Source organism: Gavia stellata, chromosome 32, assembly GCF_030936135.1.
Source record: "Gavia stellata isolate bGavSte3 chromosome 32, bGavSte3.hap2, whole genome shotgun sequence".
NCBI classification, from domain to species: Eukaryota; Metazoa; Chordata; class Aves; order Gaviiformes; family Gaviidae; genus Gavia; species Gavia stellata.
Genome location: NC_082625.1, coordinates 1,089,383 through 1,116,589, shown reverse-complemented (window position 1 = coordinate 1,116,589; position 27,207 = coordinate 1,089,383). Strand labels below are relative to the sequence as shown.

At 41.8% G+C, this 27,207-nt stretch overlaps 1 protein-coding gene across 3 annotated transcripts; it reads right to left on the bottom strand.

The window, feature by feature from the left end:
* Positions 1 to 295: 295 nt before the first annotated feature.
* On the bottom strand, positions 296 to 27,207 carry DAZAP1 (DAZ associated protein 1). Of its 3 annotated transcripts, none has more exons than XM_059831942.1 (12): positions 27,155 to 27,207; positions 21,019 to 21,059; positions 20,392 to 20,558; positions 20,018 to 20,083; positions 19,284 to 19,394; positions 16,837 to 16,885; positions 12,213 to 12,295; positions 8,714 to 8,867; positions 7,175 to 7,204; positions 6,605 to 6,745; positions 5,551 to 5,733; positions 296 to 1,299 (listed from the first exon to the last, which is right to left on the bottom strand). In XM_059831942.1, the coding sequence occupies exons 1-12, from the start codon at positions 27,184 to 27,186 to the stop codon at positions 1,127 to 1,129; spliced, it is 1,230 nt and encodes a 409-aa protein (XP_059687925.1). In that variant the 5' UTR covers positions 27,187 to 27,207; the 3' UTR covers positions 296 to 1,126. The 3 variants fall into 3 exon arrangements, with proteins under 3 accessions (XP_059687925.1, XP_059687927.1, XP_059687928.1); XM_059831944.1 differs by having other exon boundaries at positions 19,284 to 19,391; XM_059831945.1 differs by lacking the exons at positions 12,213 to 12,295; positions 20,018 to 20,083; positions 20,392 to 20,558; positions 21,019 to 21,059; positions 27,155 to 27,207 and having other exon boundaries at positions 19,284 to 19,318.

Below are 27,207 nucleotides of genomic sequence, written 5' to 3'. Positions count from 1 at the left end.
TCAGAGCCCACAACAGCTGTGTCGGCTCTTCAGCCTCTACAAAGCAAATCCGACGGTGCCACCCCAGAGCCTTCACCAGCACAGCCGATTCTCTCAGGAAGAGGGCAAGAGTTGCGTGGGCATGAAGAATTGCTGCCTTAATGCCACTGCTAGGAGTTTAACAGGCCACTGAGGCACAGCGAAAGCCTCTATACTGATGTTAAGACGTGATTTTCAAGGCTGCCAATTGATTTCTCATGAAAACACAAATTCACAAGAAACTTTTTTGTCAAAGGAAAAAAAAATGGAGACAGGCTTGTGTTTCTAATCCAAATGTACTTCTCTTTATTCAAACCAGGGGTAATCACTGGTTAGTGCAAAATGCACCTAAACCTTTTTGCCTGAGGGAAATCTACATCTTAACAAGGCCTCCGTTAACCCCTAATGAAATCCACAGAGGATTTGAAAGCATTTGAAGCACAGATCTAACGCTGCGCTTCATAAGTGACTCTGTGCGTCAACAAGTCTGCACCTGCCTTGTTACCGGTTCTACACCGTCAGGTAACAAAAGCAAAATACACTCAGTAGATTTCTTTTAACTCCCAGAGTTTCTGAACCATCCGCCCCACCGCTAACATCAGGAGTAAGGGGGTTGCAGCTTACCCTCACTTCCAACAGTGCTAACGGAAACCCTGTTTTAAATTAAAAAATAAGCCAGCATACATAGTAGAAAATTTCTCTTAAAAATTTCACAATCTGTAAATGTATATATTTTTTTCTTTTAAACATAAAAGTTTACAATATACGGTAAAACAAAGGCTCAGGAAAAATAATTTCAAAAAAAAGAAACCTGAAGTTTTGAATTAAAGCTGAAGACATTTTTAAAACCCTGTAGTTTGAACCAGTGACATTTTCTTTATTTGTGCTGATGGGTTAGAGAAAGGAAAATATTTAAAAACTGCAGTCCAAACACCCACAGCTTTGCCTTCAGAAGCCATCTTCCCCCACCCCCCAAAAAAAAAAAATGTTGTTAGGTTTTTCTTCCATCAAGTATGTGATTGTCACAAGTTCAGAAGTCTGGGATTCCTGGGTTCAGCTGGTACCAGACATCCCTGGGTGGACAGAATTCCCTGATTGCCAGCCCAGGCTAGCGCCTGTAGGGGTGAAATCCTTGCACGTTGTGGTTCTGTCCTCGTCCAAAACCACTTCCTCCTGCAGGCGGGCCACTTGATGGTTGCACCGAGGGGCCTCCGTAGGGAGGGGGCTGCTGGCTGGGATCAGAGAAACCTTGTCCAAAACCACTCAAGTCTTGTCCATACCCTGGGGAGAAGGGGAAAAAGGCGGCAGAGTAAGCTTCCCGCATCATCCCCACGCACAACAACAGGCGCAAATTCAAAACGTGATGCCCCTCCCACGCCCCACGGACGGCCTCAGGAGCCAACAACTCCATCTAATATCTTAAGATAAGCAGCTGCTTTCAGTTCTTACAATTATTTACCTTCCATACAGAAGAAACAGGCAAAAAGCAGAACTGAATAGGTACGCAGAAACAGCAGTTCTCACTTTGGAGGTAATCCTACCCAGGCTGGTAGTTAAACTGCCATATTACGGCTGTTCAGAAGCTTGAAGTGGCTTGCAGGTTTGCTGTCAGCTCATTCTGAGTATTTCCATTTTGGTTTGGGTTGGGTTTTTTGTTGGCTAAAAACTAGTACTGTCGGGTTCAGCAGAGAGGAAGACGTAACAAGGAAGTTTTTCCTGAAATCTCACAGCTATTTCACTGCAGCACCTCAGACCGACTGCACAGAGTTATTAGACCCTGGCTTCGTACAGTCAGCTTCACCATCCTCCCTGGACAGTCAAAAAGCTTCCTTTGCTGAAAAGACACACTGAAGAAGACAATCTTAAATTCCCTTTCAAAAAGCAGAGTACTGCTGCCTGAATATGTATTTTAATTAACTACTCAGCCTCTCTTTCAAGGAATACTCAAGTCAAAAAATGTAAATTGGAAGATGAGGGGGCAAAGTTGGCAAAGCAGAATCCAGAAGGCTGCGACTAGTGCACCCATTATGTACTTTATACTGGAACCCCTGGTCCAAAGTTGCCCTTAGAAAGAAGTAACATCCTTCCCTGAAAACTCACTGCCCGGGCAGGCTGAAGAATATTTGTTGCAAGTTCAAAAAACAAAGCTCCTTTTCAAAACCTGACACCCTACTGCTACCACAGGTGGTGGCGAATACTTCTAACGCGGCTGAAGCTAAGCAGCAGTCGACAAACAACTACAAAGCCCTTCTCCCACGTCCCCTATACCACCAACTGCATCCGAGTTCAGCTCATTTTAAGCCTGAACAGCACTGTGTCTCAACTAAAGTTTACGCTAACGTGTGCTGCAAATTAAATGTTAACTTGTTTAGTTCCTCAGATTGAGGAAGAACACTTCTCTCCTGCCACGCTGTCCTTCTGCGGGCTCAGTGAGGCTGCGACCACCGCTCTGCAGCGCGATTCAGATTCAGAATAGGTTTAGAGTAAGCAGAATTTGGGGATTGGGAGAAAGGGTGAAGACGAAAGACTTGCTAGAATTCTCCCTGCCAATATGAAAGACAACTAGATGCAAATTAAGAACACTGAGAAATTTAATAAAAGTTCACGTAATTAAATACGACTCTTAATCATAATAGTGGCATCAGTGCAAGCCTCTGCTATGAAAGATGGTATTAGGAATCCTAATTACTGAGTATATTTCTGCAGTTCTGCTTCTCCCTATGCAGGCTTAAAGCAGGTTTAACCCCCTTAATCCAAAACAAAGTCTCTTAGCATGTCTTCAGTATTTCAATTTCAAGCTCTGCCTGTCTCTCAGGACTTGCTACCGCTAATGAACCTTAAAACACATCTATCACAGGCTTCTATTAGCTCAAAATGCTAATCCAGTCATTTTTTTTCCAGACAGAGATAAGCAGGCAACCAAAAATACAGTTCAATTGTTTGCCAAGGGTTGAGGCTCAGAGTGAAAAAAAATCATCAAGTTATTCTCACTGTACACTGCAGTGCTACAGCATTAAGCGGTGAAAACCACAGTTCTCAATTTGTTTATCGCAAAGGAAACCTACAGCATAAACCTGAACAGCCAGACATTTCAGGACATACTGTCTTCGCCCTGCTTTCTTAATTCCTGCTGCAGCTCCCGGCTTGCACCAGCACCTCTGCTCTCCAAGGGAGCTGTGCCGACCATTACAGTTTCACTCTCTTGCTTAAGAGCCTGAGCTCAGTTCGATTACAGCGGATAAAGCCTCGCCAGGGCAGCAGCTCGGGAAGCTAACAGCAGCGTCATTCATGCTTCAGTCGTGAGTTTTCACTTCAGCCAGCTAATGGACAGAAAGAACTGTATTGCCCTTACTCACAAAAGCAAAACATTTGAGCCGCGTTGTTCCCCCCCACCCTCTTAAAAGAGACCCTGCAAGAAACACAAGTTAATTGCCCAAACGCAGATATATCAAGAGCATTGGTTGTAAATAGGCACCACCTACCTAGGTTTCTCACTGCTCAGCCTGACCATAAGAGTGTAAACAAAGTATTGGCGCGTAGCCTGAAGGGTCTTGAGAATAGGTACCCAGCCCTAGTAAGAAATGAGGAGACCAGGGTGACGAACCCCAAGAGAGCCCTGTACAGAGATAATTTTTCAGGGTGAGGGAGACACACCCATGTTAGTGTTTAATTTACTAGTGTTTACATTCATCCTAGCTGTAAACATAGCAGCATTTAAGATGCTGTCAAGCCAGGACAAATCTTAAAATGCCACAATGATTAGATAACTCAGTGCCTCTTTAAAGCCCATAAGCTTTATGCATTTATGTAAAAACATGCAGATCAGCTAGACTGCCTATTGTACAGCAATGCTGCTAACTGATTTGCTATCACATGAATTGCTGAAGCTCTTTAAAAAAGTTTAAAGGACTTTACACATAGCTTTATGAACAGGTGGATGATTCTGCAGTACTGTAGCATATTAAATACCTCTATCCCTGTTAGCACTTGTAACAGCTTTCAGGCTAGAAAACCACTCCTGAGGTGAGAGACTAACTGCAGTTGTGGTTTAAACAACTAACCTTCTTAGCCTTCTTCCTCAAAATGCAGTCAGTACTACACACCTCTTCCTCCCTCCTCCCTCCCCAGCACTCTTAAGAGGCTAACTAAGAACACCTGAAATACTCCATCGGCAAAGAGGCTTCCTAGAACATACAAGAGGCAAGTGGTACTATACACACCAAATACTGGAATCCCCCCCCCCTCCCCGGTTTTTCACAATGTTGGAAAACACATTCTTCCTAAACTTCCAACACATCCCAAATATTGGCTCCCCACTGAATAGAAAGGATCGTGCATGGATTTATACTTTATTTAGTAGGGTCCAACCCCCTTCAAAAAGAGTCTGCAAAGAGACAAGTTCTGGCAAGACAAGAAAAACTTCCTCTTGAGTCACAAGGGCAAAGCTATCTATGAAAGCAACTGTGTTTATAACAAACAAATTCAAAAACATTTCAAATTCCTCAGCATGAGAACATATGCTTGCTTTATAAACACATCTGAAAGGCTAATCTTCCTTCAGAGTCTGTTTTACATTTTTGGAACTTCAAATAGTACCTATTTAAATAACTTTACGAAGTCTTCACTTCGTAACAGTCTCTACAGGCATTTTAAATGAAGCAGGCAGGCACTAACACATGGAGAACTTGTTCAAGTGGGGAACAGTCTTAACCCACGGGCCCACCGCATGCAAAAAGTTCACATCGGAAGTAAATAATGACCAATTACAATCCCTTCCAAAAAACAAAAAAAGCAGTATGCCACAAACAGCTCCTTGGACAAGACTGCTCAAAAATAGGGCTGAGTGGAAGAGCAAGACAAGAACTCCCTCTCAGCTTCCACAGGGAGGAGCAGAAAGTTTACTCAGGAGCACAAGCACCTCTCTAGGAAATGGGGTTTGTTTTTTTTTGTAGTACTGTCTGCCTGGCTTAAAAGTGGTTACATCAATGGCTTCTATCAGCTATCTGTAACAGTTATCTATACAGCACAATTAACACACACATCTGACAGAACTATAACTTGAGATAGACAGGAAAGGAATGGGGGGAAGAGAGAAGACATGCAGCTCGGATTCTTATACCCTGTACCGCTTGCCTCTCGATGCTATTCTTACTCTTCAAGCCTATTCTCCAATCTGATCAAAGTCAGTTACACAAAAAAGTTGACAAGCTCCGTGAAGCTCTTGGAGAAAAAAGTTTTAACTAGAGATTCAGGGAGAGTGCACAAATCAGTGACTTATCAGTGCACAAGTCTCTGAAGACTATTTCACAGCATACAAGCAATGTTTTAGAGTTGATTAAGAAAATACCCTCTGGCTAGAATACTGCATGATTTAAGGATCGCTTGAGAGCTGGCGGCTGGCATTCCCATCCTGGAGAGAAGTGCCTTCAGTGTTAGCAAACTTTCTGAACACTGACTTTCTACCCAAATATAAAAGAAAAGCAGGAAGGGGAGAAAGATCAAGCCGAGTTTATTTTATATGCAGTTACTTACCAAACTGACTATAAGGGAATTCTGGCTGAGCAGTTGGGGGTTTGCTCATGTCCTGAGTTGCCTGAGATGGTGGTGGTGGTGGTGGAAAAGCTAGTGGTGCTGCCCCTGGAGTGGCAGGTGGAGGGGGTACTCCAGGTGGGGCAAACTGGTCAGGTGGAGGAGGTGGAGCACCATAACCAAAACCTGAAACACGAGGAAAGTACAATACACGTGAAAAGACACAGGTAAACACCACCCTGACTTCCTGCTTGGCTTTGGAGCGTGATACAACTTTTTAAAAATACTTATAAGCAAAGTGTTTGTTACCTACAGCTGGCCATACAGCAATTCACTCCTACACCATGGCTAAAAGACCCCAACAACAAACCTTCTAACATGAAAAATCTCACCCCAAAGGAAGACTGCAGCCACATCAGCAACCAGCAAAGAGAAAGCGATAAAGTAGGGACCAAACTCTGTGCGCTCACATGCACACGCAAGACATGAGGAGGAAGCCATATTACTCAAGATCTTAGGAGGAAAAAAGATATCCCAAACAAATGGTTTCTTCATAGCAAAACAAGCAACTCTACCTAAGCGGGTGCTATTCTCCGCCTTCTCTTTTAAACCAGGTTTGTGAATCGACTTTTCAAAAGATGGCCTGAGGGGGTAGGTGCTAAAATCCTATTTACATTTCCAATGCCAGTTGCAACCTTAATTCCTTAAGCTTCTCCAAAAATCCCAGCCTGTGTCTAGCCCAGGTCACCACGCAGCGATCTCTGTAACTTCTCTCTCAGATGTTGCAATAGGGGTACACAATAAATCTAAATTTGTTTAGCAACACAGATTTAACTAGAGAACATAACAAATGATTACTGCACCTAAGAAAAAAGTAACCCAACTCACTGACCAAAATACTTATACAGTTAATTATAGCTCAGAAGACACAATCTAGGCAAAATGTCTAAGGATAGATGAAACATAGGGGGAAAAAAACAAGTCCAAAGAAAGATGAGCAAAAGCTGCATACTGAATTTGGTGACGGACTGTACTCAAACTCCTGTAGGTCACTTACTGAACGGTGGAGGGGTGCCATAGCCCTGTGGAAATCCTTGTGGAGGTGGGAATCCTCCAGGAGGTGTCGAGACTATGTATGAGGTAAATGGTGGTGGTGGTGGAGGAGCTCCTCTTCCTGGAGGAGGTGGTCCATATCCACCTAGAAAATTAAGGGAGACCAAGAACTAAAGCCGCTGAGTAATGAAAAGTTGCTGCTTAAGTCAGCATCCTCTAGATGGGGTAAAGCCGTTTGATAGATTTCAGACGCAGTCTCAGCCTTCTATGAATTCTCACTTTGGGAAATATTTGTCCTCCAAGTATCCCTACTGTAAATAATTGCAGTTTAGAACGTAATTTCTGGATAACAAATTAGTGTGGTTGGCAACAGCAGCACGTATGTCAGCTCCCATTACTGATTTGTTAAGAATGCACTATCTTCTCCTTTGTTCTTTTAGGACAAATTCAATCAAGCTTGTAAATGTCGGTTAAATACTACAGAAATCCATACATCACTGTGAATTCTGAAAGAAACTGCACCCTCGCTCAGCAGGATTTCTCTTTTAAAATTGGTCCCATATAACGTACTTACCAATTGCCTGTCCAGCTGGCACCCACATCCCTAAAACAAAACAAAAAAAGTGACTTATACATGCATTGAAGCTCTATACTGTGAAAGAGGAATGATTTAAGAGGAACGTTGATCTTGCCCTGGGCTCTGGAATAGACTGGGTGTCCTCCCACTGTCCCTTACAGATCTATTTTTATGGTCCAAGAAACTGTCTTGGACTACTTCTCAATATGCAATTCTGAAAAAACTCTCAATCATTCAGCAAATAATGCACAGAAGAGACAGCAGTCCCCAAACTCAAATGAGATGGAGCGTTCAAGAACTGCGAGCATACCAAGTGCAAGAAACTATACTTGTGTAAAGAACAAGATCACTAAGAATCACAGCAGACTACACATCCAAAGCATATTTAATATACTACTAGGTTTAGCCTAGTTATTTTTGAAGTTTTTGAACCATAAAAACATCATCTTCTGCATTCGTTGCAGCATTAAGATTAAGAGATAAATGCATTTATGTTTTACATTAATCTTTCCAGTAGATCAGATATCATTTTCTCTACAAATAACCACACTGAAAACAATCTAGTTTCTCAATTTGCGCCGTCGCAGATTAGCACATCTGCGCAGAATGTCAAAGCCTCAGCTGCAGCTTTCAAGTTAATAAGCACTATGGGGAAACAAGCAATCCCTCCACTGAGGTATCATCTATTGTAGCAATAGATGAAGCAGTGACACTCCCTTTAGCCCCCCAGGTGAAAATTTCTCATATATCAGAGCAAGCAAGTTCTGTTCTGTCAAATGCAACTCAATTATACCACCGTATTTCTCCATAAGTTATCAAAACTGTCTTTGGATGAACTCAGCATATTTATCCTGTCTTCAAAATCTTGTGGGGCTTATAGCCATCAAACCCAAAACACACGGCTGCTCCTTTCAGCCCTGAAGGGTTCAAGCTAAATCAAGAAAATTATATGCCGTAAGTGCTCCCCTGCAGCACTGCTAGCCCCATAGCTGCTTGTTATTTTTCCAGGCTACATTAAGCAATAAAACCCAAAGACAAGACCATCTGTTTTTCTCTCAACCCTTTCAAATTTTACTTATAACTTCCTTTGAAATTGCCTCATCCTTGAAAACCCATATTTCAACAAAATTTTTTCATTAGGGTCTCACGCAGGCCACAGTCCCACAGCTGGAGTCACAACTTGAGCCCTTGAGCTTTCTCAACACCTTCTCCGCATTACCGAAAATCATGCTGATTCTATGTGGGGAGAGGCAGAACCAAACAGAAGAGGTGAAGCACTGCCTGGGACACATGCTAGACTTGGCACAACCCACTGATTTCTGCCCTATGAAACCAAGTTTTTTGGGAAAACAAGTGAAGGAACAATCTCAGCAGACTTGGGAAGGACTGATGTGTGGGACTTTAGCTCTGCTATCCATAGTCCAGCACAGCCGTAGCACTGACAGACCTGGGAATACTGCCAGTAAAACCGAATTACCAGTAAGCTGTAAAGACAAGACTCTTGTGACCGTGACTCTGAGATGGCTAAAGCCGTACCTTGAGGGCCGTATCCTTGTTGCCAGGTGGGAGGGGGCTGACCTGCCCAGCCATTGGCAGCACTTGGCATGATCCTGCTTCCCCACTGACTGGCACCGGGTGGCCCTGGAGTTTGGCTTTTGCTATCGCGAGGTTCGGCGCGTTTCACCTCCACCTAAACAAACAGAGTCACCATTTAGGAGAGATGGTGCAGGTTCACACACCCCCCTTCCCTTCACACACACCCTTAATTACACTTAAGACTACACTTAGCATCTTATGACTTATGTCTAAATACTTAATTATTAAACTTAAGGCCAGTAATTTAAAATGTTTCTCAGGTACAATATATATGATGGTAAGACATTACAAGTCCTACTGTTGAGGTATTTCAAGTAAAACACATCCTACAAATCACTTATGTTTCATCATAGTACAGTATTCATTGGCTTTAATCTTAAAACAGCAGTACCCTCTTACAACGGCTCTTCACTTTAAAAAAAGCATAATCTTTTAAATTCTTTATATACTAATTTAACATTTAAGCCAGGAGTTACAAAGATGACATTTTCAGTAAAAAAAGAACTTTGAGTAAAGAGTACGCTCTGAAAAAGGGTACTAATGCTTTAACCATTCAAACGTGTTCGGGGTTCATTTGAAAGTTACAGTTTAAACCCACCCCATCTAACTACAATTTCAGCTCTGCTCATACCTGAGAAACACACATTTGTTTGTTTGGTTTTTTGTTTGTTTGTTTTAAACTTAAGGTTTTATTTAAATGTCTAATGGAAGATAAAGACTTACCTTCCCCAGGCTAACGCTTAAAGAATCTCAATTAACTCAAACAATGTCAGAGGGAATGGATGTGATAAGAGAATCTTACATTACATCTAACAAAAAAGTAAACAAACATGCAAGTAATAAAAATGGACAGTTGAGTCAATAAGAAGCAAATCTTCATACTGTGTTAAGTCAGTGACAAAAGCCCTCCTGTTTTTAAAATTAGTAAGCCACAGTGCTTAACTTATTTTATTCAAAGATAAAATGTCCTAGTGTTCCAAGCCATCGAATAAGTGCATTTGACCTACTTAAAATAAGCTGCACATTCAATACAAACCTCTAAAAAAAAAAATCCCGTTTCCGATTTAATGAAACACTCTCAGCACTCATGCATGCTGAATTAAAGTCTTTTTTATTTTATGATTAATTTTAATGGGTGCCAGAGTACAAAGAAAATAAGTCTCAATCATCAATGGGCCTGAGTAGTATGGAAAATAAAGTATTCAGAATTCTTCCTGCCATGTCTTAAAAACCATTCATGTCGGAGAACAAACAGGAAACAGGCACAAGGCAAGGACAAAGCCCCCCGCCCCCAGCCCGCTGCAGATGCCCCAAGGACATGAGACATGACAGTAACCAAATCTCTGTCAGCTGAAGGCCCTTCCAGAGAGGAACCAAGGGAATTTTTCAAAGGACTCAAATTAATGAGTCTTAACACATTTGCCTTGAGGGAATTCAGTTATTGCTTACAAAAGCAGAGTCCCTCTTGCAATTTTAATTTTTTTTTTCCTTTCAACAACATATGGATTCATTTCAGCAATACCTTTTTAATTACCAGAAAGAAAGAGATACCATTTTTAAAGTAGGCATTATTAGTCAATGAAGAGAGCGGAGTATCTGGAGTTCATTAATCTATGCGGAAGAACCCCATTAATTTTTCAGTGCACATTTGGAAGCTGTGAACTGCTAAACTGAGGACTGAAAAATCCCTGTGCAATGTTCTTAGTGCCGAGGTTAAAATTCTACACCTGCCTAAAGCCCAGTTTACACCAAGAAACGAGGCACCTCCGTTGCTCCTAGCTGAAAAAAACACTGCATATATCTGCTTTTTATGTCATCAAAAGGAGAAGAAAAAAAAAGGCAAAACCAGATTATTTCATTTTGGTACTGAGATTGTTTGGGAAACAATGGAGAACTCTGAATTAGCACTGACGTATTCTGAAAACCGGCAGAAGAGGTGACATTTTGAGGGCTCACCCAGGGTTCTCCACACTTTCCCAGAACTGTTACAGCAGATGTACTACCCTTTGTTCCTATTTATATCTAGCACGCTGCTTTGTGATATGACCTCTCATTTAAGCGGTTCATGTAAGTTTAAGGCAATTCCAAGGAAAGATCAGAGGATGTACACAGGATATAGGTAATTCATACACATACCAATGTAAATTCACTGCTGTCAGTGCATCTGCTCACAAATGGGAGTGCTCAACTGCTCACAAGAGGAGAATACTAGTAATCGAGAACCTACACTGATGTTCTTGATTACACAAGCACATTTCTTCATTTGCTTCATTTCCATTATTAGGAAATCAGCCCACCCCTCAACCCCAAAACGAGTTCATAGGAATAAAAAGCATTATATAAACCAAAACTCCACTTATATGCAAGAATGTATCCCCTGCTAGCTAAATAAATGCTTATGAAATATCAGCACATAGAAAGACTTAAAGAGACAATGCAAAATTATACAATGCAATAATTTAAGGAAAGCGACAGTGCTCTTGTGTCTCCTTGAAATCTATTCACTCTAAGATTAGCAGGTTTAATGCTTACTTTAAAAATTGTGGTTATACTGCAAAGCTGCAAGGACTTTAAATTTACCAGGACTTCCTGTAGTTAATTTTTCTTTAAGAAGTTATGATTTTCTCTGTATAAAACTTGGGTGTCCTGCAACAATTGACTTTGCTTTTACTTTTTTCCACAGGTACAAGCATGTTCCTTGCTGAGTAACATCAAAGCAAGCCTAAAAAATTTCTCCCTATCAAACATCCATTTGCTGACAACACAGTATGAAGATGAAACAACCAGAGGTCACTTAACTGCATCGTGGTTAAATACTATATAGAGTACGTGGGTTTGTATCAAAGTTTCACAGTAAGTGACCCAATTTTTTAAAAAACCAATCCTTCATGATGTTTTTTTTTTTCCTTTTTAAGTTTAAGATTCTATAAAGTAGATTGTCTCACACCACCTCAAAATTTGAGTATCAAATACACATCTGAAGGAGTGGTATCTTAAACCAAGCCTTGAACAACTCAGATTTCATTGGGATTCTGATTTTCAAACAGCTGGAAACAACTAACTTCCACCCTCGCACCTAAGCAGTGCTCAAAACAAAGGTAGTCATCATCAACGCAGTGTAGCATAAGCTATGCTCAGCCAGAGCAGCCCCCCAGGTCTGTCAGCACAAGGCCTTACCCAAAACAAAACAGCCCACAGCCGAAGTTCTCAGGCTTTCAAGATCTGTCTCTCTTCTACAGGCTAAGCCACAAGCTAACTGCCTTTCTCACCGGTTTAAGCAAACTCAGAAGACTTTCCCCACCTTCATGGATAAAGCCTCGAATTTGGACATACACGCTCTCCCACCTAACCGGATCAATTATTTTTATTCTCCAGTGAAATTGCTAGTTGCCCAAGACTTGGTTCTTTCTTAAGGTAAAATAAAACTACAACTACACACTTTTTTGCCCATGATGTCGTGAAAATGCATGTTGACAGCCTGGTCCACTGATTGTTCGTCCTCGAAAGTAATAAATCCAAAACCTAGCCAACGACGAAGAGTGAATCAAGGTAGCAGGGTGTTGTGACACAAAACAGGATGATGAACAGTATTAGGGGCGGACCAAGGGTTCAAGCAAGGGTTTCAGATAACCGAGACTTGTGTTAAATTTTCAAAAAAGTCAATCTGAGAAAATTGCAACGGATACTTCCTGTAATTAGGCAATTAATGCCTCATCTTGGTTTCACACATGCAACTTAAACTGAGCTTGTTAACTACTTTTTAATTCGGTTTTATTCCTAACCCACCTACCAGGAAATGGAAAAAAAGTGCTAATACAGTCAGAAATATAACTGTGCCACATGATTAAAAACAAAATACTTGTGGGACAGCAGATTGAAGTCAAGCAATTTCGCTGCTCCTATCTTGGATTCAGACCAGGTTCCCAAGGAAAACCTATTATGCCCCTGTTCCCCAAAGCTGCAAAGCAACTTCCTCCCATCCCTTATCCCATCTTCCAATTAGGGAATATTTTCCGTGGAAAATAAGAAAGTTGTCTTTGAAATGTAGCTGTTAAAGCATGAAAAATTTTACCACTCCATGGATGAATGAGAAGCTTCAGAAACTAACAACCTAGATCAGAGGTTCTCAAGTTTTCCACACCTTAGAAAAAGCACATAATAGACATTCCTCCTTCCAAACACAGCAACCCCTGCCAACTAAAGAAGTGTTGCTTATACCGAATGCAATACTTGCTGTCAAGTCCCTTAATCTATTTCATTTCTTATATTTCCTGCTGCTTTCCTCTTGAAAATCTATGCAACACTTTTTTCAGTCCCGCCTTTTGCCCAAGACATTGCTACTAACTGCTCCAGATCCCCAAGGGTGGCTCATTCCCTTTTACCTGACCACAGCCCTGGATGGTGGCAGCTCAGCTGAATCCAGCAGCTTTTTAAAAGGTTGCAGGGAAGCGTCTGATGCCTGTAGGAGACGCTGGAAAAGAGGCAAAGCCCCAGGACTAAATCGCGTTTTGAGGTCACACTTTGAGAACCACTGCACTTAGGTTGTAGCTGCTGATACTGCCGAGAGAGTGGCAAAATAGTGGTTAATTTCACAGAACACAGAGGCTGGTTCATGCCATCAACCACTCGTTGCTGGTGTAACAACCAAGTCCCAGGAAAGGTAAGAACACATGCAGTACATAAATTGTGCCATTCTTTAGATTAGCTAAGGGTAGAGCAATAAAAATTAGAAAGAAAAACGAGGTGCGGCATCAAAAGCATATGGAACATGGATGCATTTCTGCTTTTCTGAAACCCAAGATTTCCCCCTTGGTTTGCATTTTGCTTTGCAGCTAGTGCTGACAGCAGCCATATATTGCTCTAAAGCATTAAACAGAAATACAGTATCTATAACAGTTAGTGTCTCTCTAAGCTTATCCAACTGGGTTGGGTAAGCCCAAAGAGGCCTATTGTAGAGAAAGTTTATATATAAAAAAATACACAAAGATACAGGCCAAAATAGATTCCAGCAGGTCAAATTCTGCTGTCAGCAACAAGAGCAAAAGACATCACTAAAATAAACTTAAAATAAAAAGGAAAAAACTTAGCATTTCCCACACACAAGAGACTGGCAGTATAAACGAAGTTTTGTTGACCTGTGATGAAAGCAGCCTCAAAATTGAGAGCAGCATTTCATCACAATATATTTGTCTGAGATTAACTAGAAATCTAAGTATTAGAGCCAAAAGAAAAGTATTTGTATTTAAATCACACATTTAGTATTACAGCCTTTATCTAAAAAGACATGGGAAAGAGTAACGATGGATACCATCTACATATGAAGGCTGCTCATTTAACTTGATTCCAAGAAGGCTGAAGGAGGGGAATAGATCATGGGATGGGGATGGGGTTTGGAGGGGGAGAAGGAAGGAAAATAAGAGGTCATTGAGGAAGTGAGTAAGGAAAAAAAAAAGGGAATTAAAAGGGTCAAGCACCACAAGATAAGGAACAGTGAAGAAATCAGAGTACAATACACAGCAAAATTCCAACAACATGAAATTTTAAATACAGTAAAAGTGATGACGTTTATCATCCAGTAGCTTTATTTTTTGAAGGACAGGACTTTATTGAAGACTAGAGAAACTAATTGCATTTAGCAGGAATCCAAGTGGACTACTGAACAGAGCAATGACGCTGGTTTGCAGCCAAGGGGAAGAGGAGAACAAACACAGCAAGAACCTGTAAATTACTTCACAGTTGTTGGTTTAGCCAAGAATAGAAAGCGCGAGAAGCACGGACTGCAACAAAGCCACTGTTTCTTTTAAGATGTAACGAGGCTGGCTGCACTGATACTTGGGACTCTGAAAAGAATTTTGATGAAAGCACTGCTTGCGGGAGAGCTAACAGAAGTAGGCAGGGACTGTGAGTAAGCAAAGACAACTTGGATACTCGAAGACACACAGCCAGCTCCTCAAGGGCGTCACTGTAGCTCTGACACTAACCGAGAATCTGGTTCCCAGTGTTCTTGTGAGGAGCTGAAGGTAGACGAATGCTACAGGGATTAGTAACACGGATAATTTTTCCCTCCTCCTACCAGCAAACTAGTGAAGTGACATGCAGTAAGGATCTGTTCAAGATGCAAGGATGGTAAAGTTAATGGAAGAAGGCAAAATTCAGAATGGTGCGAGTAGAAGATGGCAGCGAACTGGCCTTTTAAACTTTATAAATATATAGTCACTTAGGTACCATGTTAAAAGGACAAGTGTATAGACTGAGTAGCACCCTACGCAACAGAATACAGATCAGAAAGAGAAGGCGAGAGAAAACATGTTCTGGGATGCATGACCAGGAGTGCCGAACACAAACTAGGAGGAATTGTTCCTAGCACACCCCCAGGGACTAACAGGGCCATTTTTGGAGATGACAGTTAGTTACCACACTACATAAAAGAATGTAACAGAACAAAACCAAAAGTCCGAGCAGCAAGATTGAAGAACACTATTTAAGGAGTCAGATGAATTAAGGGAGAAAGTATCCTGCAGTACATCTGCACACTGGATGGAGACAGGTAGGTTTTCAAACCTGCGTACATCTCTCACTTCTGCTTTAAGCTACCACCTAAGAAGTGGACCCCAAGCCCCCTATTTTTAAAATTTTTTTTAGTATAGCTTTAAGCAGAGAAGCCGTTAATTGAGACCAGGATTAATCCAGACCAGGCATGATGTTTTAGTACCTTTTGCTCAGAGGCTGCAAAGCCAGAATGAAATATTACAAAGATATAGATGATACAATAATTACTGAAATATTTCAGAACTTCAGCCACAAATTATATTCAGATGCCCGTATCTTTGTCTCCGTTGCCTCCTCTATTTAAAATCAGATGCTCTAGAGCATTTAAATAGATGGATTTATGTTCTGCTTAAATAAAAGGTTATCTGTTGAAAGAAGATTAAGATAGCTAAAGCAAGAAAACAAAAAAAACAAATATATTGAAACTTCGTTTACACTCCAATAAAAGACAAAGCCCGTCCCTCCTCTGACTGTGGAACTGGCCTGTACCTCTGTGATAAATTATCACCTAGAGAGAAGAAATCTAAAGAGATATCGTTAATCACAGTCAAACAATTCACAGAGAGAAAAGAAAAAAAAAAGAACTTACTTAACATTACCATACTTTACTATGAAACACTTAAATATGTCACTAAGGATGTATGTCTAAATTAAAAATAAAACTAAGACTTAACAGCTTAATAAATATGAAGTGAGGAATATATTTCTTAATAATGAGTCAGAAGAGAAATGAAAGTTCAGATGGCAAACTATTCTCTAGCATGTAGAACATGCTACAAGGTGGTCAGTGCAACTAAGTTTCACGTACTTAAAATATTGCCTCTTAATTGTCAAACAGATGGCAGATGCAATGGAAGGTGGATGACATGAAACTTGCTTCGTATTTTGACCAAAGGTTACCAGCTTGATTAAATAGTCTAGTGAAACTTTCAGTTCTTCTTTTTTTTCCTTAAAAAAGCAGTCTAGCATAAAGGGATTATACGTCCCAATCAAAATTTTTGGTTTTTTTTTTAGAATTGTTTTGTGTAGTTTAAGAAGTGTTTTTCTTTAATTTTAAGTGAAGCCATTTAACCAAAACAAAAAGCATATAATGGATGGATTCTGTTCTGTCTTCACGTTCAGAAGTACTCTGAACTGGAGAATCCCCCCCATGCAGTTACAGACAGCAACATACCTTTCATGTGGAACAGGAGGAAAGTCTGCTCATTTCCCCCCCCCCCCGCAATAGTACCTTAAGCCACAGGAGCGGCTCGAGAATCAAATTTCATTCAACTAAAAAACTAGCAAAAAACCCGTAAATGAACATGAAACATCTGACTTTAAATGCGCAGATACCAGCTAAAGCTGTAGATGAAGAGTCTAGACTTGAAGTGATTATTTGCCCAGTGAATTATTCTTTTTCCTGAGGCAACACAGAAAAAAAAGTCTACCTTTTCTGATGGTGTGAAATAGTTTGCCATCTGACTATAGGAGAGCATGAAGAAATTTCAAGGACAAACTAGATCAGCCTTTACCTCGGGGCCTCTGTTTCTCTGCGTCATAGATCATTACAACTTCAGTGACCTGGAAGAGAGAAGGGAAATTCTACTAACTGTGCTACCAGGGGAGTGTTATAAACAGTTACTACAGGCTGGTTTCCTGCACTCTATCCACAAAGCACAATTAAATGCTCGATGTAGCCATCAATACCAGGCTGTCCTAGCACAGTGCAAACAAATTGGGAATATTGCTCTTTATGGGAGTTTAAGAAAAGCCTTGAGTTCATCTGTTCTGAAAAGCTGCTACATTGTGGCTTTTTAAGGTCTCATCACACTTAAGATTTCAATCTAGCATTAAGGTCGCTACACTGTTTATACCCACACTATAGCCTACTAAAAAACCCTCGAGGTTTCTGGTTTTCCACATACTATTCATCAGTGTAGCTTCTTAAAAGATTACTTTTTCCCATTTTTAAACATTTTCACTCTCCACATGAAAAGCAGCTTTAACTCCAAACACATTTAGGAATTTGCAGGGCTTCTCTGAATTACTTAGTTGAGTAGCAGTGTGGCACAGAGTACCAGTTATAAATGGATGCTTTAAATAGCATTATAAAAAAAACCCCTAAGTTCTGGATGATCAATATCAGTGTGATTTTAACTTAAAAAAACACGCAAAAAATTATGGAAAATGCAAGCTGTTTGAGGGCTTCAAGATTTTTTTCAGAATAAGCACCACTGTGAGCTACAATTTAAACAAAACCAGAGGTGTAACATTTATGTCAAAGGCAATACTAAAACAGCTGAGAGGAACTGCCTTTAAGTTTCTCAGATGCAGAAAAGCGGTCACAAAACATGTGTGATCTCATGGAATCACATCTTCGCCTTCAAGTCAACCTTAGGATATTTTTTACTAGAATCCCCTGAATTAGCTTAAAATCCAATGCAAATTCACCTTTTACTTACAGCTAGAAAACATACTTTTCACGTTATTAGACCATATACACTCACTCGCATATATCCCACTGGATGCTAACAGCTGAGTTTTATCCCCATTTGGGGATTATGCTGTCTGACAGAGCCAGATTTTTTTCCCCACTGGTCCATTTGGATCCCCTTCTTCACACTGGTCTTATTTACCAAGCAATTACCATGTCTAAGAATCAGCGCCTGCTCTTGTCTCTGCACTCTGTGTTCACAAAACATATGTAAGAGCCTCTGCTTCTCCAGAGATAACTCATAGACTCCCCAATTTCTATACTATTGTTAAAGTTCTACTACTTACTTTTAAAGGCACTTACACTTAATGGCTGTTGCCTTCTATATTTGGTGGAACATAACCCTGTATCTCCCAAGCCATCCAGAGGTCAGAATTGGAAAGCCAAAAGTCTGTGAGGAAGAGCCTTTAGAAATTATGCTCCACAGCTGTGGAACATGCTCCCCCATTTTTATTTACAAGTCTACTGCAGCCTTTCAAACTAAAGAAACAGTTGTTAGCCATTGCCTTTTATATTTTTTTTTTAATTATCTTAATAAAATTTTAAATACAGTACTGTTGATAAACTTAGCCACTTGAGAAAGAATGAACAAATCCTTTGCTGCCACTAAGAAGAGATCTTAAGAGAAAGGTGATTAAGAAAAAAGTATCCAAAAAACATACTAAATGCCACTTAAAGATGGCAAGTTCACATCCACTTGCACAGTCCTGAATTTAACTCAGGCAATCTTTAAATTTCTCAAACTTATTCACAGCTGAATTTAGTAATTTAGTTCAATAGTTTACTGTCTTAAAGGGGCAACGATAGTTGGGATAAATGGGAATTAAAACTAAACAGAAAAAAAAACCCAAATCAGAAGATACAGTCATTTCAGTCCGAGGTTACAAACTGAATTAAAAACAGGTGCATAACACGATTAGTGGTTTGCCTCTAGAATGGAGGTTCTAGGGACAAGAGAACTCAGCTGATTCCAGATGATGTTTTAAAAGCAACTGCTGTTACCAAAAAAATGGCAGGAGCCTGCAAAATTTAACCTATCTGTACACGTAGTCAAAGACAAGGGTCTTAGAAATAAGCTCACTGAAGTATTCCCTGTTCCCCCCAAAAAAATTTCAAGAAAAAGTTTTTACTTGCTGAGCTGTAAGTTATCAATTGAAAAGAGAAAAAATTTTTCTTAAGCCAACTCAACTCAGGAGTTTTTGCAAGAAGGGAACAGAATAACACATCAGGTAAACTTAAGCAAGAGGGGACAGAAGCAGCAAAGTAAGTTACATATCAGAGCAATAGATTTTGACAAACAGCAAGATACATTTCAAGATGATGAACGTTTACTACAGTTTATCACAAAATGCTTCAATATGTCTCTACAGCAGTTTGTCTAAATTAACCCAAAATTTGACAGCTTGACAAAATCTGAGAAAAGGCAGTGGGGAGGGAAAGCATCTTGCAACCGACTGATAACTGCCATCATGCTGAATGACTCACCACTCCGAATTTCTTGAAGTATTCCCTGAGCTCTGTCTCGCCACAGTTATGAGGAATCCCACCAACAAAAATTTTATTTGATTTATTGTTATCACTCCTGGATCCTTTCTGCTAAATCAAGGAGGAAAAAATTCAGTCAGAAGGACAATAAAGTTGGCTAATTCTATCATTTTGCACTTAAACATGAACAATGGTCTCTTGCAGGTGGAGGGGGAGCCATCTCCAGGCTTGAAGTCTCCTAGTCATTAAGTGAAGCAACTGCACGTTCAGAGCTCAGAAGTTCAGTGTTCGCAGTTAGAACCCAGTCTCTGTCCTTCAGAAGATCAGAAAACTAGGGACTGTGTTCTGAGGCCGTTTACTCATTTTATCATGAAATCATATTAACCTGCAGGGTGTGAAGTAGGCTGGAAAAGAGCATCAGTCCTGCGAGTGCACTTCCAGACACTTGTTTCAAGATTTGAAGAACTCAACTAAAAGCACTGCTAACAGCTTAAGAAAATACCACACCCACATGACACAAACACAGAATGTTCATTAACACCGTATTGTACTTGGAGTCTTACCATGGAAATCTAAGTAGAAGACATTTTTCAGAAATAAAATTTACACTCAAGGTCTGCATAGTGACTCCTGATTTTAAAACATGGATATAATCCAAGTGAATTCAATTAAACTGCTAGAAGGTAAGTCAAAATTTGGAAAACAGGCAGGATACACCAAGTATCTTTCCTTACCCATCCTTCCTTCGGTCGTGTCCTTTCTGGTTGCATCCCCCTAGGTGTACATGGCTTTGGATCAATCTGGAAGAAGTTCCAGTTTGGTCAGATCTCAGCGTGCAGAATATGTTCTAAAAGTTACGTTTATGGTAGCTGAACACAGCACTGCTGAAATCCAGCTCCTCAGATCAAAGCTATCGTCAATACATCACTTCTACAACGTGACACAAATCATTGAGTTAAAGCTGTCTTACAATAAATAATTAAAACCAACAACCAGGTAACTTTTACACTACCCAGTCTGCAAATGAAAAGCCAGAATTTAAAACAGATCTTTGAAGCAGTCTGGAGCAGAAAAAAACAACCAAAAACAAAACGCAAAAGCAACTTACATTTCGGCCATCTAACGTATGAGGTCTACTGGCCAGTACTGTTCCCACACAGTTGGGATCTTTAAATTTGACAAATCCAAATCCTCGAGACTGGTTTGTTGTTTTGTCTTTCATTATTACACAGTCTACAACTTCTCCATACTGGGAGAAGTAGCTACGAAGAGTTTCTGTTAAAAAAAAAAAAGCATATATGAAACAGAACCAGGCATTAACCTTACCAGGCTGTGTTTGCAATTATGAGACAAAAGATAAGCAAACAGCTAAACAAGTTCAAACTCATCTTTTGCAAATGATTAAATTCTACTTTCTCTAAACAAACGGTATACACTGCTTTATTTCCACTCACATAAAAGAGAAGTATCATCACAGTAAGCAATGATAAAAATTGTCATCTTTGGAGTTGACAAAAACTTGAGTACCAAACACTGATAGGAAATATAAAACCAAAAGTGATTAACATATATTTGAACTCTCTCCACAGCAAATTGTATTCATTAACAGAAGAGAGCAGCAGAATCTCATCCAAACCTTCCTACCACAGTACTGTCTGTTAAAAAGCTGTGTATCTGTACACTGGTTTGCTGTTCACAAAGGCCTGGCTCAACGACTGTAGAATACATAGCTTACCTTGTGTTGTGCTCCAGTCCAAGCCACCCACAAACAGTTTTCTGCAAATGAAGCATACAGCAGTTTTAGGGTGCTACACGACCGATGCTTCATCTTACTTAATGCAGAAGTCAGCTATTCTGAAGAGGTCTGGCAGTACTGAGGCCTCCAAAATACACTACAAAGCCCGCTCTTCCCTAGAATTCACTGTTCTTTGTGACAACTACCTTCTGTTTCATGCAGATTCACATAAAACTGAAGCATCTGTTTTGTGTGTCACAGCATGAACAGAGATTGTAAGCTTATTACAGGAATACATTTTACTCTTTCATGCAAAGAGAAGACAAAGAAATCAGAAAAGCCTAAGTTCCTCCAAACTTCTTTCCAGGTATTTGAGAAGGCAGTGTTGCTTTAAGAAATCATTACAATAGCCAGAAGGAAAAAAAAAACCAACATAGAACATCACACAAAGTACATTTACCTGCTCTTTTGGGGCAGAAAGGAGTTCCAGCACATAACACTTCATAGTTCAGAAAAATATGTACAAGGCATTACTGAAATTATCTGAGAAGTGATCCAAGAACACTGTTATAAAGTCGTTCTACCTGGTTAACCCCCACCCCCCAATTAAAATGGGATGTTTGGATTCCTCTCAAGGCCTGGATCATTGGCTCTAAGTTACTTACACAACTTCTCTGAGCAACAGAAGAAAACAGCTGCAGGGTTCATGCAGTTCCAATTTAAGGACGAAAACAAAATCCCAAACTTCTGGGCTAAAGCAAACTGACAGAAAACCAGACATCCTCGTTTAAGTATCCAAGTCCGTTCCATTAACTGCTTTAATCCCAGGTAAGGATCAAGAGGTGTGCCCTGTCTTGCATTAGGCCTCCAAATCCAAGCTCCAAGAACATTTGGGCTCTCCTACATCCATTTGCTACCTAACACTGAATGTTACCAGGAAGATAACTGACAACCGAAATAGGTTAAAAGAAGTATTCCACAAAAATACACTAGCAACACAGCTGCTGCAGCCCTTCGTAACAGGTATTGTAGTAAAAATAACACCAGGCTCTGAAGTTTACACACTTGATGTTACCATCTCCTACATTTAGAGGTATCGCCATATGAAAAATACTGCCAGCGGTTGGACTGATTTAATACCAACTTACTAATAGTAAGCAACGTAGGTGCATCTGCCCTGGGATGATGTGGCCAACTTTCACGTGCCAGAAGGTCAAAGCCCAATGGAAATCACAGCTAAAAGAAACAGACTCCACACAAAGGAATGCTGAACTAGATGCAGTGGTGGGATTCTGGCATCACCTGAAAGTTCTATACTTGTTCTCTAGCTGCGTAACTGGGTAAAACAGAAAGCATGTGAGGTTTTTCCATTCTCAGACCAAAAAAGCTTAAGTCCGCCCTCCGGCTTCCTTGCCCTTGTGTTCTCAAAGTACTGTCCTGGTAAAGAAAAGTCCTTAAACTGCTGATTAAAACAAAAAGCCTTCACCCATTCCTTTTATGTGCTACTCCCTCGCTCACCTAGAAAGACCAGTCAGAATCACTTTTGTCTACCATTATCCTCTAGTTAAATGAAAGCAAAAGTAGAACTACCAAGTTCAAGTCTAAGACAGAAGGCAAACTTGTGAGGCAAGTACTAAATAACAGAGTAGTACTAATTCAGCAATTAGTTGTGAAACCATTTCACAATCTAGTTGAGAGATATCTCCAAATAGATGAGAAAGTCATGGCTAAAACCCAAACTAAACTCCACGCTTAAAACTTAAGTCAACTCTGAAGCAAGCCCATCTTCTGAAAAGAGCATCCAAATCTGTACCATTTCATGTCAGAGCACGCCCAAGTACTTGGGTAAGCGCACAAAGAGGAGCAGCAGATGCCAGACTGCCTGCTTTGCAACTCTTTATCAACTCCAGGGTGTGACAAAACTTCCATGCAAAGTAATTTATGCCGTAATTAAAGGTTAGTTCAAAGCCACCTCAACACTTGGCCCTTTTCAGCAAGAAGCTCTTCTGTTAATAGTTTTGTGGGTCTGCACAGACAAGTGCTGGGATAATTTATCTTTGGAGGATGCCCTCTATTTCTCTTATCAGTCCTCATAGAGAGGAATCATAGCCTGCTTTGTCTTCAACTCGCCCTCAGATATATCCAAGCATAGCTGCAGCTGAGCTCAGGCTGGGAATTAGTGCACCTTCACTTAAACGGAGAAAGTTGAGGTTCTCCTAACAAAAAAAATTAAAACTTCCTCTCAACTGCTTTTTTCGGGAGCAGCTAACTGCAGAAAGAAATCAGCCGCCCCCCCAGCCAGAGAGCTGCTGGTGCCCAGGGAGCACCAGTGAAGTGAAAGCCTTGCACCTAGAAGGTCCTGCGTGGCAGGGCAGCTTGCCGAAGAAACCAGCAGTCCCTTTTCACTTTGATGCATTTCTCCGTGATACGGCATCTTATCGTGACCCTTACGCAACAGCCAGCGGTGACTAAACCAATGCCTTCAGAGTGCAGGTACACTACACACGAAAGTAAGGGGTGACTAAATTCAGTATTACATGGTACATACAAGCCTCGTACCCCTGAGGCAAATTTTATTTCTAAGTCACTACTTAAGAGGTGACATAAGTCTTATCTTTTAAGAAAAAAATACCAACTGTTAAGCACAGATCAAAGTGTCTTCCTAAGCAGGCCAGAAAATAAGCGCACTGGTAATATGCAAAGTACAGTCCTCACAGTGCTGCAGAAGACTATGGCTGCATCTGCTCCTGTGTTATCATAATGCATCTGATAAGAGCACGAGCAGGACATTCCATCCATTATCAACCCTCTCTCAAAGCAGGCCTGTTTTCTGCTTGCGCGTTTCAGGATGACGAAGTTTTTTCTCAAGGATAGGAAACCTCCCCCCACCTCCCTCTCCTGGCGAAGGGCTCATGGCATCCCTTCAAAGAGCTTACTCAACACCAGCCAGTTTTCAGCAACAGGTCATTTTCTGGTGACAGCCGAACTTCACTCAACAGCCGTCACCACACGTGGACCTCTTGGTAGCTTCCACAACTGCCTCTTTACCATGTTTCCCCTCCACATACAGGACAGACGCAGAAATCGCTGTGCTCTTTCTTGGGACGTTCTTTTTAGGGAAAGTTCTATAAGGAAATAACTTTATTTCCTAATAGCAATGAAAAAATAACCTGTCTAATGCTATACTCAGATTAACGTTTTGATGGCCCGTGACTGTGTGTTAGCTACATTTTCTTGGCCAACTGTATTTTGGGATTTTTTAACTAAATTTGATAGCTTGGTGTATAAGATCAATGTAAGATCAATCTAAAAATACCAGCTGCATTCTGACAGAACATCAAGCTATCTGCAGGGAAGGAGGACTCCCCGCAGTTAGTGGTCATTGAAACCTTCCAATTCCACTATTAATTATTTGTAGTCACCCTACATACATTTAAACAAACAAAAAAGCCGGGTTACCTAAGGTCAACTGCAGCAGCTGTATGTAAAAACATGGCTTCTATTTATTCGCACCCTATAGAATGCCAAACGCCAGGACTACCCTGACCTTCCACTCCGTCGGGACTCGTTTGAACACACTGCGTGAATGCAAGAGTTAACTAACCCCTACCTAATGCAAAAATCTAGATGCAATACTGTACAAGACAGCTGCCAGAAGCAAGGCAGTTGTATGAAGTAACAGCTTAGGTGAGTGCTCATTTCCCTGCGTTCAGCTTGCATCACCAGCCCGTTCGCGAGTCTTACACATGCTGCCTCCTGGCCTCCTACAAAACTTTCTGTTCAAACAGTTTATGGGCTGGCAGTTATTAAAATTACGCTATCAGTTTAAGCTTGCTGACATCACTGTCCTCATACCACCCTCACAAGTGCACGCCTCCATAAAGCTACACATCCATAGACTGCAGTGTTAGAAGGCTGCTGTAGTCCACCCCCAATCAAAATTAAAGCGACTCCCCAGCATGAGCCTGATGAGAACACAAAACGTCAGCCTGTGTCTTTGGGCAGGTCTGTCCTTCCGCCGTGAATGGTAGGACAGTGTGCACCGTGCACCAGTAAGTGAAAGACAGGGACACACAGCACCCCTGCAGCAGCAGCAGCATTCCTCCCAGTGCTTAGCTCGGGAGCAGGAAGCGCAATAATGACTCTTCAGAAGTCGTAGTACGTATATAATAAGTTTTAACCAAGTTTCATGAACCCACGTGTTCCGCTTCAACTATTTCCTGACAAAATTTGACTTGCTAGTTTATTATTTTCTGCAATAAATGTATCTGTCACTGAAGCAGATAATCCCAGAATTAGTGAGAAAGCACACAGTTATTTCAAAAGTGCCGAAACTCAACAAAAGCAAAAACTGCGCCTACGTAAAATAATCTGGCAGTTTGATTAACATCTATCATTTCTCTTAGCGCAGTCCAATGAGCTACGTCCTGAGGGACAGAAGGATCTCAAGATCAGCACTTTCCTTTCGTCCAATATAGTCCCAAGTACTAATTAAGAGTAATGCTCACAAGGCCCTACCAACTCATATCAACACGACTGCAAGGCCTCCAGCCTTCCTAAGTGTTTGTCTTAACTTAAAATCTCTGTCTAGAAGAGCGGTTAAATTCGTAACTTCCTATTAAGACTCACATCTCGCAACAGCTTTCAAAATAGAACTTCCTTCATGCAACTACAGGCAGCTGACTAAAACTGCAGTTTATTCCATGCTTTCACCTTTCCATTTGAGCACTTTTGGGGGAAGGAGAAACAAGAAAATTACCCTCTCTGATTAAAATCCAATCCTTTCAAATCTGATTACAACTCAGAAGGATCAAAATCTAAGCAGTCTGCAACTGGGAACAAGCTCTGTGACAGCCAGGCCTGTTCAGGATGAAGGCTGACAGTATTTCACGGAGCAACTTGCGACTGTGCTCACCTACAGTTCCAGGACAGCGGCACGCAGAACTCTGCTCATCAGGTCTCTCAAAAGGCACTAGATGGTAATTAAGGCCCAGGACCAAATAAAAATAATTTCAGAGCAAAACCTATGCATTTAAACGTGCCTCATGCAATATGTTGTCCGTAGCAACGTGTTACATTCAAAACAGTTATCCTGCCTCTCATATTTTTAAGAGTGTACGAATTAAGATCACGCACAGTAAATAAGCAGCTTGTTACACGCTGGAGACAGCGCAAGAATGGAAGACTGGTTCCTGTCCGCTCTAGTTTCAAAAAAGGTGACCAGTTATGACGTGCATATTCTGTGCCAAAACTTGCCGTGAAAGCTAAGCAGCCAATCGTGGGGTTTTTTTAATTTTCTTTTTGCTGTTTTCAGCTCTAAGGTGCCAAGTCTACACTCTCGTAATTTAAATGTGGCTAGGCTTCGGAATACAGCACCGAAGTAGAATAAGACTAAACAGACCTCAGAAGAACTAGACCTGCGTCAGGCTGTGGGTTTGAAGAAGCCACACAATCTCTGGGAGGCCTCTGAAGCAAAACCAGCGGTTTTCTGCCCGAAATTCAGCTCGCGCCTAAGGACAGCTAGCAGGAGGCATCTGTCAGCCGCGGGGCACGTCGGAAGGGCAGCTACACGCAGCGCAAGGACTCCTCCGCAGCACGGAGACGGGAAGCGAGGGGAGGCTCCCGGCTGCCGCCTTTGTCCTGCCGTTCCTCCGGTGAAGCGCCAAGGTCTCTGCCCCGCGGCCCGGCCGGCCCTCGGCCCCTGCGGGCACCGGCGGGGAAGCCCTGATGAGTCACCGGAACAAAGTCACCGGCGGGTTTCACACCCCCCTCCCCTCGTCAGCAACGGAGAGGGCCAGAACAAACCGCCCCCTCCGCCCCGCCGCGGCGGGGGGCTGGCGGGGCCGGGCCGCGGCTCCCGGGAGGGCGCGGGAAGCGCCGCGGGTGACCTTGGGCCGCGCGCACCTGCCGCCGCCGCCGCAGCCCGCCGCGGGCCGGTCACGTGAGGGGGGGACACCCTCCCGGCCCGCAGGGGCCCAGCATGGCGGACGGGACCGGCGGCGGACGGGGGGCCCCCGCCACCCGCCCCCCCCGGAAGGCCCGGCGCGGCCCCCGCCTCGGCGTGCGGGAAAGGGGGGCCGGACCCCCGCCCCTCCCCCGCCCCGGCGCCTCCTCAGGCGGCCGCCCCCCCCCTCACCCGATCTCGTCGGCGCCTCCCACGCTGTTCATGGCGGCGGCTCCTCGGCGGTA

What these genes read in the sequence shown, in the direction of transcription:
- DAZAP1 (XM_059831942.1), bottom strand. Translation starts at nt 27,186, where the DNA reads ATGAACAGCGTGGGAGGCGCCGACGAGATCGG. An exon ending in GGACTGGAGCACAACACAAG is followed by an intron (nt 20,559 to 21,018) that starts GTAAGCTATGTA and finishes TTTTTTTAACAG; the next exon opens with AAACTCTTCGTAGCTACTTC. An exon ending in ACAAGGATACGGCCCTCAAG is followed by an intron (nt 7,205 to 8,713) that starts GTACGGCTTTAG and finishes GTTTTGTTTTAG; the next exon opens with GGATGTGGGTGCCAGCTGGA.